This window comes from Octodon degus, unplaced genomic scaffold (assembly GCF_000260255.1).
Source record: "Octodon degus isolate 3935 unplaced genomic scaffold, OctDeg1.0 scaffold00219, whole genome shotgun sequence".
In the NCBI taxonomy this organism is placed as follows: Eukaryota; Metazoa; Chordata; class Mammalia; order Rodentia; family Octodontidae; genus Octodon; species Octodon degus.
This window is the reverse complement of record NW_004524795.1, coordinates 740,266-754,400: the sequence shown is the minus strand read 5'-3', so window position 1 is coordinate 754,400 and position 14,135 is coordinate 740,266. Positions and strand designations below refer to the sequence as shown.

Sequence of the window (14,135 nt, the reverse complement as noted above, 5' to 3'; positions counted from 1 at the left end):
ATTCCCAGAATGAGTGTCTTCAAAGAGTGGCCAAAACAACAAAAAAGATGAGTCTTCAACCTTCCCTACCTTCCTTTCCCCCAAGGACACCAGCTCTTCTATGGTGGTTACTACAGAGCCCTTTGAGGGACCCTCGCTTTCTACACCTGAACTTTCCAGTCCCTGACATAGGTATCTCTGGGGAAGACCATGTAGGATCGGGGCCCATGCACTATTGTGTCTTCCATTGTGGTGGCCAGTGGTGGACTCTGGGCTGGGCTCCATCCTGTTGCAGGGTTGCCACTTTCCACAGTGTGATCCTTGGACTGTCATCCTTACCTGGGAGCACAGTTCACACTCAGAACTCCTAAATCAGAAACTCTATGAGCGGGCCCAAGCAGTCCACACTTCAGCAGCCCCTCGAGGTCACTCGGGCACACTCGGCCTCGGGGAGCAGGGCCTGGCTGGGGCTTTGCAAGGCTCCCCTGCCTTTCTCTCAATATCTGCCTTTCAGATGCCTGGGCTTAGAGCCAGGTGATCCACCACTGAAGGGCTGCCCCTGGTGTCATCCACCCCTAGTATCAACTCCACTTCAGGCAAACGGAGCTGCCTTCATGGGGTGAGGAGTGGCATCCTTCTCGAGGTGGATTCCCTAAGGCAGGACGCTGGAGAAGGCAGAACAGGACCCACTTCTTCCCTCCTGGCCACCTCTGGCCCAGCTGCCTCCTCTCTTTGTAAAGCTCCTGTTTCCTCCCTGAGAGGTCAAGGCCAAGGGCTGTTTGAATGAGGAAAGAAGAAAGGGGAGAGTGAGGGATAGAACACAGGCACTGTGAAAGGCATTTACACCCTGCTTCTGGGCCTGTGCATTCTGCCTTTATGGATTCAACCATCTATGGGGTGAAAATGTTCAAAAATTGCACCTGTTCCAAACTTATACAATCACTTTCTTATTGTTTTTGCCTAAACCATATAATATAATAACTGTATGCATAGTATTTATATCATATTAGGTAGTATAAATAACCTAGGGATTTAAAGTATACTGGGGGATTGTTTGTTTTGTTTTGGGGTTTTTTTTTGGTGGAACAGGGGATTGACCTCAAGCCCTTGCACTTGCCAGGGAAGTGCTTATTCCACTGAGCCATCTCCCCGGCCCCTTGTACCTAGGTTATATGCAAACACTATGCCATTTGATATGAGACCGGTACATCAGGAATTTAGACATCCACAGGGCTCCTGGACCCAGTCCTCCCAGCTACCAAGGGACAACTATACCTTCAGTCTGCTAGTTCCATAATTCTTCATACCCAGTGTACCTTAATGTCATAGCTCTTGTATCATCACATTTGGTTGAAATTGTCACAGGCCCCATTGGAAGCAAAATAAAGATGGAATATGATCACCACCATCATTTACTATACAAAGAATACCTGGAACACAAAAAGAAGGCATATGTAAAAGTTGCAAGTAGGTCCTCTGTTGTTGCGATTGGCTTGCACGTCTCCCTGCAGTGGGGTCGTTGAGGCCTTGAAGGAGACACTCACCAGTGATCATACCATGGTGCTCTCACTCCCAAGGGCTTGGGGAGCCCACATCCTGAGGCTGGGCATGGAGGCCACACCCCCCACCCAGCTGGCCACTGCTAGCCAGGGTCACCTCGTGCAGCTCAAGGGGAAGTCCCCAGCCTTGGGAACTCCCCAGACCAGGGGTTGGGTCCTTCCCATCCTGCATCCCACTGTGTCACCGTGTCACATTTCTCTCCAGGGCAGGGTCCCCACCTCATCTCACCCACTATCAGCATCCAGGGGGAGGGGTTCCACCCTCTGGCAGGGACTTCTGGCCTCTCCTCCCCACACTCCAAGTAGAACCTGCACTGGAATGCTGCAGTGAGGGTGGGGTGAGGTGGATACTGGGCTGACTTCCACCCACCTTCAAACCACTAAGCCCGAGGTCACATCTGAAGGTCCCTAGGCCTGACTCTGCTAACGAAGTCTGTGAGGACTTAAGCTTATTAATATCCTAACCCTTGTGTTAATTGCTTATACTCAAGAATCATGAGACTTCGCATGGAAACCTGACACTGAGTATCCCCCAGCCATTGCATAGTTCGGCCATGCTGGGCTCCTTGTCCTTGTCCATGACTCTGCGGTCCCCAGCTCCTGTTCGCAGCAGAGTTTTGCTGCACTGAGATCAGGTTGCAGCTCCTGTGATGTGTAGGCCCCTCACAGGCTTGCATGAGGTCCCCAGACCCTCAGGAGTTGACCCAAGGCTCTTGCCCTTAGCCTCCACCTTCCACCTCAGCAGATGTTTTAGGGTCGGGGAGAGGAGGCTCAGGCTCGAGAAGCCACATCAGCAGGAGCAACGCTGAAGCCACTGTCACAGAGTGAGGACAGGCAGGGAGCACCTTGAGCATACTGGATAGAAAAAAGTCCGAGACAACCCAGAAATGGCTCTGGACTTTCCCTGGCATGGACCATCCCCAAGCAGGCACCTGGGCTCGTGACCTGAAGCTGTTGGTGTTCATAGAATACAAACGTGTCAGAGATAACCTCTCGCCTGCGACCCTTGCTTATTCAGGGTCACTCCACCCTTCCATCCCACTGCCCCTTTCTTGGATCAAATCATGCTTCTCATCTTCCAGAAATATACCCTTCAGAAATAACCAAATGTGCTCCTACTTTCAGCTTTTCATGCAAGTAGAGGCACGCAGTAATGCTGTTCTACATCTGACTTTTCTTTACTTGTCCCCCCTTTTTTTCTCCTGTGCCGACAATTGAATCCAGGGCCTTGACACGCTAGACTACCACTCTGTCACTGAGCTACAGACCCAGCACCCACTTCCTTTTCACCTGACAACACTTCCTGGTATACTTTCCTTTTCAGTACATAAGCATTTTATTTTACAACTTCCTGGATGCTGGCCTGTTTTGTATTCTTTCTGCCCGTCCCCCTGGGTGGGCAAAGGAGTGCTCTGGTCTAGCCTTTGCTGTCACAGGTAGTGCTGTAGAAAGCCATAAGCGTGCGTCCCTGCACGCACGGGCAGCTCATCTGGGGCGCAGACTCTCAGAGGCGCAGTTGCCAGATTGAAGGATCTAGATGTTTGCAGAGGGATAGAGCCTATGAAGGCACCCTCCAGAGACCTCGCAGCAGCTCCTCATTGCTGGTGTGTGTGTGTGTGTGTGTGTGTGTGTGTGTGTGTGTGTGTGTGTACACCCATTTCCTTTATTTGAAATATTGGATTCAAAGCTTAGGAAAAACCCAGTGCTGTCCATCAAGCTGGCCCAAAGGGAAGCCTCATTACTGATCTGCCCAAGGAAAAAGGCCTCTTCTATTCTTCATCCTCAAACAATTGTTCCCCTCCTCTTCTCTGCCCCACAGATAAACTGCGTGACCTTCCCTCACCCAGACACAATGCCTGAACAGCAGTTGCTGAAGCCGACAGAGTGGAGCTACTGCGACTATTTCTGGGTAAGTAGTGCCTCAGTTTCCCCACACTATGGCCCTCATGACCAAGTGTGCATCTCGGGGAGGAGCAGGAGGGACCTTGAGCTCAAAGTAGAGAGACCTCTGCTATTTTGTTTTATTTTGTTTTGAATTTATGAATCTGGTGCAGGATCTCGCTACACAGCTCAGACTCGTAGTGATCCTCCTGTTTCAGCCTCCCTAGCACTGGGATTATAGGCTTGTGCCACCACAGTTGGACTTGGTGGCTGGTTTAGCACACCTGAGGGGCAGGGCTGGCGCAGCATGTGGTGCTAGGGATCGAACCCAGGTCCTTGTGCTTGCCAGGTAGGCACTGAGACTGCTGAGCTATCTGCCTAGCCCAGATCTCTCCTATAGAAGCCCAAAGCCCTGCCCGTCAGTTTGGCATCTGAGATGGGAATGGGATGCCTCTGGAGTGCAGACCGTTTCTCAGGCCTCAGAATGAGCAGGAGTTTTGCTCATGGCAACCCCAAAGCGTACCAGAGTTCGGGAGGCGGGAGGGTCACTATCTTTAATGCTCAATAAGGGCAGGAGACTAGAAATTAGCTTCAGGAAACAGAACTAGGCTCTAGGCTTGTTTGTCTCTGATGCAAGCAGCCTTGGATTGGATCTTCACCTTCTCGAGCCTCGCTGTTCCATCACCGTCATGAGGAGGTTGTGTGCAAGGATCCCTGGAGATCTCCATCTGCTCCAGATGTTTGCGTGTTGCTTAATGGGCACAGACTTACAATTTTTGCAGCTTGAAAAAGGCTCTGTGGCAGGCATAGATGCACAAACGTGTGATGTGCTCAGTGCCATTGATGTGCACGCTTCAATGGTAGAATTTTATATTATTTGCATTTTGTCCCCATTAAAGTCTTTTTACCCCCTGTATCAGGGATCAAACTTGGGACTTTGTGCTTGCCAGGCAGATGCTTATACTGCTGAGCTATATCCCTGGCCCTAAAGTGAATAATTTTTTAAATAACTGTGGCAGAGGCTTCAGAGGTCAAGACCACAAAGGAAGGGACACTGCTTTGAACAGGACCCGGAGGTATCTAGAAAACCCTTTATAGCTCGACTTGTAAGTAGGGTTCTCTGCAAACCTCCACATCCCCTTTCTTTTCTTCATTCTAGATGTCTGATCCAAAAGGGGTCCTAGAGATGTGGCCCATTTCTTTCGCAAGGGCATGGTAACAAGGGGCAGGGGCTAGGATTCAAAGGACCTCGTGGCTGAGCAGAGATGGGAACCTGGGTCTTTGGGGACACTGGGGCATTGTTCTGAGCAACAATGTTCTCTGTAATACTGGGAGCTTATCGTAAGTCCTTCCATTAAGTATTGAAATACATAACCTCAGGTTCCCCATGGGGAGAGGCTGCGAGCAGGAGAATGCTGCTTAATCCAGGTGACAGCCAGGGACCTAGGACAGCTGTAAGTGGGCTGTCCAGCAGCACAGCCTTATGGAGAGAGATGCCAGGATGTGTGGCAGGTAGGGAAGGACAGGAAAGGTGTCCAGGTGCTTAAGGAAGCACAGGTAAAACCAAACATCATTTCTTTTGGTGTCACCATGCAGTTCAGGCTGCCCTTAACTCATTGTGTAGCCCAGGCTGGCCGCGAACTTGCAGCAGTCCTCCTGCCTCAGCCTCCCAAGGACTGTGTCTATAAGTGTACAACACCAGGTCTGGCCTTCAGTTTGGAATTTTAGGAATATTTGCTTGCAAAATGAGCTGAGTCCTACTGTCCCATTTCATGACTTGGCCATCTTCCTTATGTCTTGCTGTTTATTCTAAGTTACTGATGATGGGCACTGTGTATTTACTTCTTAGAGCTCGGCTGAGCAGGTAGCATATATTCTGAAATGCCCATGTGTCATTTATATATATCCTTTATGCCACAGCGACTCTAGGGGATTATCTCAGGATCTTCCTACTTTTCAGGTAAAGAAGCACAGTCAGAGATGAATCTAGGACTATCCGAGGTCACTCTGTCAGATTTTTAGTCCTGCCAGCCAATCATTTTCTACCGACTCCCCTCCAATCCAGTTTCTCCTCAGCAACCCCTAGGATCTTTTTATTTTTTTAGGCCATAACTTTTTATGACTGTGTATAAGAGGATGTTACTGCCTGAGTCCCAAGTATAGAAACCTGGTTGAAGACAGGATGGCATGAAGGGTGGAGGCATCTGGCCCCAGGGTCACTCACAAACTCTCCCAGCTTCAAATGGGAAGGGCAGGATTCCCAGGAGGTTGAGATAGCTGCAGGAGCCATCCATCAGAAGTCCTGGGCCTTCTGTGACTGCAACCCAGAACCCACTTGTTTATTGCAAAGAAACCTGAATACTGGGCTTTAGTTTAGAAAAAGCAACTTATGCATTAATGTCTTTTGTCTTATAAGCACAGCACCACGTGTGCTATGGATCTGCCACCACCGAGCAGGAGAGCCTGGGTTGTGGCTGCTTGCTCTTCTTCTTATCCAGAGGCTGGAAGCAGTAAGGGGACTGGGCCTGGGGGTGGCAGGGTGGCAGCAACTCCAGAGCTTATACATCAATGTCAGTCTGCTGTGCACCACTGTCACAGCACACCTGAGACAGAGTAATGTGTCACAGACAGAAACCTGGCTCAGAGTGGTGGAGGCTGGGCCATTGCAGCCAGGGTGCCGGCATGTGGTGAGGGTCTGCCTGCCACGTCAGCGCGTGGCAGAGAGGATCAGGCAAGAGAGAGCCAGCGGGGCCACACTGCATGTACAGCGGTGGGGTTGCCGTAGAAACAGCCTTAACCCATCCCAGAAGACAGAGCCCTCCTAACCCACCTCAGCAGGTTCCTGCGGGGGACTAAGATTCCTGACGCATGAGTGCCGAGGACAGGTTGGGCCTCGGAGGTGTCAGAAAGTGCATCAGCAGCCTGGGCTGCAGGACATATGGTACAGACCACCACTCCAGACGTCCTCAGCTGGGGTCAGGGTTGCCAGGCAAACCTGGGGCCTTTCTGGGCTCTCACTTCCCTGTGTGTCCTTGTCCCTGGCTCCAGACACCAGATAGTTCTGTTTCCTTCCTAGGCGGATAAGAAGGACCCCCAGGGTAATGGCACAGTGGCTGGCTTTGAACTGCTGCTCCAGAAGCAACTGAAAGGCAAACAGATGCAGAAAGAGATGTCTGAATTCATCAGGGAAAGGTAAGGCCTGGATCCTGCCAGCTCTGGGCACTGGCTGCAGGGCTCACCTCAACCTCTCCTCAGGAAGTCAACAGAAAGACCCAACAGCCCACATCCACCTGGATGGTGCTAAGGGGAGAGTAAGACTGGAGTCCCAGGTGCCTGGCCCCAGGACAGATCTGGTGTATAGCTTTGGCCTATCTAGCATTCGTAAAGATTTAAAATAAAAAATACTGGGAGATTTTTACATTACAATCAGGACACCTAGCACCTGTTGAGAACACAGCACTGTAGGGATGGACTCCACATGCGGCAGTTGGCTGGAGCCAAGAGGCAGCTACCGTGTGGGCAGGACACAGGTTCCCAGTTTCCTACAGTCTTCATCACCCCTTGTAATTCCCTCACAGATGGCTCTGCTCCACTACTGCCTACCTTGCCTTCATTTGAATCCCTGCCCCTTACTGGGAGAGGAATGGCACCTTTCAGTTCATCTATGAACCAAAACTGTCCCAGGCCAAAGGATATGAAAGCATCTCCCATCACAAAAGATTATAGCAGTAACTTGACTGAAGAGCTTGGGAACATAGATAAAGAAACAATAAATTCAGCCCAACAGAAATAAGTAAAACTACACTAAACAAAACAGAACAGGACAGAACAGAAATCCTTGCTCCACCTTCTTTCTCTCTCTCCACATCCTGGGAATCTGCTAAGTGCACACTCAGCTATGCACCTGCACACCTGCACACATGCCTGTGAGCACAATTTTCCAACTAGTTTCCAAGGCCTGCTACCAATACTCATAGCAAATGACAATGTCTTTGAAAAACAATTCTTTTCATTATAACAACAATAATCAGGTAATAATGCTTTGGCATTCTAAAGCACCCTTTTCCTTAGGAGGCCAATTTTCTATTTGTATAATCAAATCTTTGTTTTATGTCCCATTAAGCTGGTGGGAAATTGGAAGGCTGCGTTGTTCAGGTGCAAGAAAACACAATGATAAAGCAGGCAAATATGACAGGGTGGTCTGAGCCAAAGCCTGACCATGTGTGTGGTTTACACCCATCATGGCGTTATGGCAGCAAATACGTGGTCCTCTCCAAGCAAATGCAGATTTCAGGATCTTTCCTCAGTTTACCTTGGGGCCCCATGGGGGGAAAGGCCTTTCTGAGCTATAAGAGGTGAGGGAGTGGGGCTGGAGAGATAGCTCAGTGGAATAAGTGTTTGTCTGGCAAGCTCAAGGTCCTGAGCTCAATTCCTGGTACCACCAAAAAATAAAAAATAGAAGAGGTGAGTGGGCAGGTGCAGAGGAGGGAGTGTGCCTGGAGGTTGGACCATGGGTGGAAGTGACACAAGCTGGCTCCAGAGATGGCAGCCAAGAGGCAGATGGCGCACACACTACCTGCACCTGCTGCCCACCGTTGACATCATGGCATGGCTAACCTGTTTCTAAAGATCTTGGCCATGGTCTGGGGATAGAGTCCAGGTCCTCCTGGGGAGGGCTGGAGGTGAAACCAGAGGGAATGGGGAGGAAGCGGCAGAGGTGAGAGGTAAGTCAGTGGTAAGCTCTGGAGAGCCACAATACTGGCCAGAGGTGGAGGCAAGAACATAAAGCAGGAGGAGGAAGATGAGCATTGCATGTTTCTGCAGCCAGTCCTACACCAGTTATTATTCAAGATGCTGGCACTGGGCCTCGGTCATCACCCTGTTTGTGTCACTGCACCCTTTGCGGATGGCTGCCTGAGCAAGCCGGGAGCAAGCTCTGCAGCCCTCGGCTCTCAGAGCTTTTCTTCTCCCCACACCAGGGGCTCTCTAGGGTCCATGGCCTGTGCTCGCACGGGTAGCACATGTACCAGTTCCCGGCTGGCGCTGGTTGTGCTAAGTACAAATCTTCTGCCTCCTACCACACCCAAAGGAGCACTTAGCAGGGAAACATCGCCTTTGGTGGCGCACCTAACATAATGTGCCCGATTACACCAACAATCCCCACTCAGTGGCTCTGAGAGTGAGTCGAGGCCTGCCTGATGGAAGCTGTATCCAAGGCAGTAGCCCTCTCCGGGGAAATAGAATTGAGCTGCAGTTCTGGGCACTATCTGGTTTCCATGGAAATACCCATGCCCTTAATAATACTTGGCAATTAGAGGCTTTGGCGATGGAGACCATGAGAGATGTTCTGTTCTTGCTTCTGAGAGGCTAAGGCCACCCTAGAGCACCTGAACCCAAAGTTCTGGACTGGAAGGGACAGAGAACACACTGGGTATCCCTGCTGGACCATGCCACGCTGCATTCATTCATAGGAGGGCTCTTATGCATCCAGCCTTGTGCTCAAAGCTGTGCAAATGACATGGCTCACTTTCATAGTGTGGAGACAGGCAGAAATATCTCCCCACACAGATGAAGAGATGGAAGTCTGAGGAGTTTCATTCATTTATTCAATAAGTGTTAAACACCTCCTGAGTCTGGCAGACAGATGGAAGTCACATGTGCTCAGGGTTTATGATCTATTGTGGCCTACTGGGTTCCTTTACACAGTTTCTGTGTGGCAGGGTGGCAAATCGGAACCACGGGCTAGCAGTGGAGAGCCCAAGTGGTATGCTTTCTCCCTTTACAGGATAAAGATTGAAGAAGAATATGCAAAGAACTTAGCTAAGCTCTCTCAGAATTCCCTGGCTGCACAAGAAGAAGGGTGAGTTGGAGAACAGTGGTGAGGGGCCAGAGGACACTGAGGAGAAGTGATCCTTTTCCACTCACCACTGACCACTGGCATAGACCCTCTTTCAGTGGGAAACTCTGCGTAGACCTGGCCCCAGGTGGGCTCTGCGCTCAGGTTGCCTCCTCCCAGCACCATGTGGTTCTTGATGACTTAATGTGGTGCCCGTGGCTCAAGGCAGGTATTCATGGTTCAAAATGGGTGTTTATAACTCAAGGTGCATGTTCTTGGTTCAGGTGGGTGCTCATAGCTTCAGTTGGTGCCTGTGGCTTGATGTATAGGCGTCAGTGCTCCAGGAGGACATCTCCACATTGTCTTCTCTCTTGGGACTCTGTGCTACCAGCCAAGTGCTGCAGTGTATCAGGGGCCCCAGTCCCCTCATAGGTTGGCTACACCCACCCAGAACATGGCTTCTGGGAGGGTAGGCTGGAGGGAGGAAGCCAAGTCTGAAAAGAGTTCATATCAGCCCCTTACAGCTCTATGGGGCATGAGGCCCAGGCTCCCTGCACCCCTGCCATGATAGTCTAGACTTCTGTGGATGAGGCCTGGATTGGGAAACACTCAGCCTGATTCTTCTAGCCACAGAAGAATTCCTAGTGGAAGAGAGACTGCAGTCTTCTCTACTGTATCTCAGCCCCATGCGCCATTGGCAAGTGTGCTAAATGACACAGCCACTGTGAACAGCAGTCTGACAGGACCTCAGAAAGCTCAGCTGAGACTTATTGCATGACCCAGATATTCCTTTCTAGGTTTATATCCAAGAGAAATGACAACAGGGAGCCAAACAAGCACATCCAGAGCAGTCCTGTGTCCAATGAACATAGGTGGAAACCATCCAAATGTCATCAAAATATGTGGAAATACAAATTGTGCCTCATGCCCAGTGGATATCCATAGATATTTGTAGGCAGTGTTGTTTAGCAGTACAGAAGACTGGAATGTTCATGCACACTGCTGTCTGGACAAACCCTAAAAACTTTATGCTAAGTGAAAGGAGTGAAATGGGAAAAGGTCACAAAGTGTATGATTCCATTTGTATGAAGCATCTAGAATACGCAAAGCCGTGGAGACAAGACAGATGGCAAAGTGATAGTTACCAAGGCATTGAGGGAGTGGGGTCTGGGGACTGATAGCATGATGAGCGCTTATTTCCTTTAAGGGTGTGTATTGGTCTTCAGTGGCTGCTATAATGAGCACTACAGATTGGCAAGCATTGATTGTTTTCCCGTAGTTCTGGAGGCTGGTCATCCCAGATCAAAGTATGAGCAGGGCTGGGTTCTAGTGAGGGTTCGGCTCTTGGGTTATAGATGGCCACCTTGTCATGGTACAACCTGTGTGAGTTCTGGGCAGCGAGACATAGCGTATTCTGTTCCTTCTTATAGGGACATTAATCCTATCAGATTAGGGGCCCATGATTAACCTTTATATTCTTGACAGCAGCCCCGCCTTAAGAAGTGGTCTTATTTTCACCTGAATTACTGACTTAAATGCCCCAACCCAAATAAAGGCTTTAACATCTGAATTTGTCAGGGGAGGATAACACAGACTCTCATTTGAGGATGGGGTGATGGAAGGGTTTTGGAAGCAGGTGGGGGTGTTGCGCAAGTGTGGATTTCCTGAGTGCTGCCGGATCAGTTGTGTTGCATTAACTTGGTTGATTTTACGTTACGTGAGTTTCACCACAATAACAATAACAGTGAAGATTCTCAGAAGTTAGAATTAGAAAGATCCCCAGGGGACCTCTCTCTATTCACACCTTCCTCTCAGGCCCACCCTGTGTTTTTAATTCCTCCTATGAGGAGCAGTGATCCCTGAGAAGGAAGATGTCTCTGTCAAAGGATGGCTGTGTTATCAGAGCTGTGATGTTAGGAAAATACAAATCTGCTTTCATGGCCTGAAATCCCTCATGGGACAGAAATTTCACCATACGAGTGTGGCTTTGCTTAAGGCCTCTACAGGGGCTGACTGTACAGCCAAGCCACCGCCGTCTCCTCCTCCTCCTCCTCCTCCTCCTCCCCCCCCTCCCTCTCCCCTCCCTTTTTCCCCTCCCACCCCCTCTCCCTCCCCCCAAATGGCTTTCAGCAGCCAAGTCAGCCACACACCACCAGGTGGCCCAACAGGGCCAGTGTCTCTCCCAGGCATAAGTGGGGTTAGTAAGGTCTTGGTCCCTTCTGCTCCACAGTGGTTTTATGTTCATTGGAGCCGGGAGAGGGCGCGTGGGATGCAGCCCCCACTGTCTGCAGAGGAGTTTTCCTGAGGATCCCTGTGCCCTGCAACCACTGTGCTGCTCTAGAGTCTGCGGCTTCCACCTCCTCGGGCTGGGTTGCTGCCAAGGACACTGTGTCCTGCCAACACACACGCATATGCTCCTCACCCGAGCGGCCCAGCTCCACATGCCAGGCCCGCACCACCACGCTGAGCACACATGCACGTACAGACACAGAGACACACGCACGAGCTCACGTGCACACACTCACCACTCACCTGTCCATGTGTGCAGCCGTCCGTCACACACACACACACACACACACACACACACAGTGACTCTCCCTTTGCACACTCCTACCAGCAAGTGCTCAGCTGGAACACCGCGCCCTGTCCACACAGTGCTCCGTGGTGATATTTTGCATTTATGCACGGCTTGGGACCTTTAACCCAGTCTATCTTGAAAAGTTGCAAAGTGCCGTGCTGGAGCCAAGCAGTCAGGGCCGGCCTAGGAAGATGCTAATGGAGAGGGCTTGAGTGGAGCTGTGTGTAACCCGAGCATCATCGGGATTACATTCACAGAAGTGTGGGTGCTGGTGGACACACAGAATTAGATTATTTCTGCATTTGGTGTTCCACTCTTGTGTGGAAGGGAAATGGGACTGTGGTCTTTCCTGGTTAGCAATTTTGATGACAATATTCATCTTGATTTTGTGTGCCTCAAACTCTATGTTGGTATAGAATTCTGTTTTTGTATATAGACACTGCTATGACATACTATCTTCAAATGAGAGAAGGAGGTTTTTTTTTTTTTTTTTTTTTGGTACTAGGGATTGAACCCAGGGCCTTTGCAATTAAGCCCCACCCTCAACACCTTTATAATTTTATTTATTTTGAAATAGGGTCACACTGACTTGCTGGACTTGAACTTGTGATCCTCCTTCCTCTCTCTCCCAGAGTGCTGGGATTATAGTTGCGCACTAGACCTGACTGAATGAAAGAATTTCTAAAAGGGAGTTTCTTCTAAAATTTTCTATAATTATTTTGTTTCTGAGTAATTCAGAATGCATATATTCACTGCACACGTTAGCAGAGCTTAGCGGATGTTTCTACACATTGTGAAGTGGCTCAAAGGGCTTGGAATCCTGGAGAGGGGCAGTGTCTGGGGACTGCCTTGGCGCAGAGGAGCCCTCCTGTGTGTCAGGAACACTGCACTCTACCCCCCATGCTCTACCCCCAGGGATTCCCGCCTGGAGGTGAAAGCCTCCTCGTGGAGACAGTGTTTTTCCCTGTCCTTCCTAACCCCTGAGCTAAGGTTGTTGGGCAACCATGCATGACTCTGGCTGGTTGTTTCCCCTGTATTCTGCTGACAGTGGACTCCAGCTCTGTAGAAGAAACTGTTTTGCCCTCCAAGGGCCTTTGTTTGGCCTCTTCAGCTCTTCTTTGGACTTCCTGCAGCTGCAGTGTTGTTCATCCACAGGGGTAAAACCCCTCGCCACCCCCTCAGACAGCCACTGTAAGCCGTGTCTGGTGTGCACTTCCACTTTAGAGATGGAATCCACCTTGAGATTATTTGTGTGTATGGCAAGAGGCAAGAGCCAAGATTCTTCCCTTCCATCTAGATATAAGGTTATCTCTGTTAGAAAGTCTGTCAGAGGGCGGGAGTGTAGTTCAGTAGCAGAGCACTCGCCTAGCATGCATAAGACACTAAGTTCCATCCCCAGCACTGAAAAACAGAGAGAAGGAGGGGAGCCCAGCCTTTCCCCCATTGAAATACCCTAATGAGAACTTTACTGGATGTCAGGGAGCCACATCTGTGTCATGCTGTGTCTTAGTCCATAAGAGAATTCCACCATCTGGGAAACTTGTAAGAAATTTCTTACAGTTCTAGCTGCTGGCAGGACCATGACTGGGGATTGGCATGTAGTGAGGGCCTTCTTGCTGTGTTGCAAATGACAGGGCATCACATTTCAAGGGAGCCAGCCCATGGCCATTTCATTGTGAACCTCTGTCCCTTCATGAGGATGGCTCTTGGCCTAGTGTCTCAAAGGTCCCTTGTCTTTTAGTGCTGTCCCATTGAGCATTAAGGTTGCAATATGGGTTTTGTGGGGACTCAGTCAAACCATGACTTTGTGCTCCGTTCCACTGATCTGTGTAACTGCATGGCTGCTTGTGCCCCTCCCCACCTGGGCCTTCCCCCACCTGCAAAATCAGGTGATCACCAGCCTGCCCAGAAGGCCTGCACAGTCTAGGAGCAGCTTCTGGGAGCCCAGGCCACTTAGGCCAAGGCAGATGTCAACAGCTTGAGTTGCTGCAGACTCACTCCCAGCCTGCACTGATAGCCGCCCGCCCGGGAGGTTTTCTTTGCTGCCCGACTCCTAGATAAAAGTCCATTGGTTGTTTCCAGTAAACACCCGCCATGGCCTGAGCCAGCAGCCCCATCAGGCAGGCCTGGACTGCGATCAGAGCGATCATTCTGCTTTGTTGGATAATTCTTAGCTGCTGGCTGGCCTCTGGGCTTGGAACCCATCACAGCCAGCTGTCTTAATCAGCTTTTGCCACTCAAGTTTAATGAATTCTCTGGAGGAAGCAGCTTTTTGATGAAATTAAGTCAACTAAACTTTCAG

General features: G+C 50.2%; 1 protein-coding gene across 10 annotated transcripts in view; it reads left to right on the top strand.

Moving 5' to 3' along the window:
* Gas7 (growth arrest specific 7) overlaps positions 1–14,135 on the top strand; it is a 245,170-nt gene that overhangs the window by 211,418 nt on the left and 19,617 nt on the right. For all 10 annotated transcript variants that reach the window (XM_004645164.2, XM_023705409.1, XM_023705407.1 and 7 more), the window contains 3 exons: positions 3,358–3,447; positions 6,496–6,611; positions 9,205–9,279. In XM_004645164.2, coding sequence (XP_004645221.1) covers positions 3,358–3,447; positions 6,496–6,611; positions 9,205–9,279 — 281 coding nt within the window. The remainder of the gene's footprint in view (positions 1–3,357; positions 3,448–6,495; positions 6,612–9,204; positions 9,280–14,135) is intronic.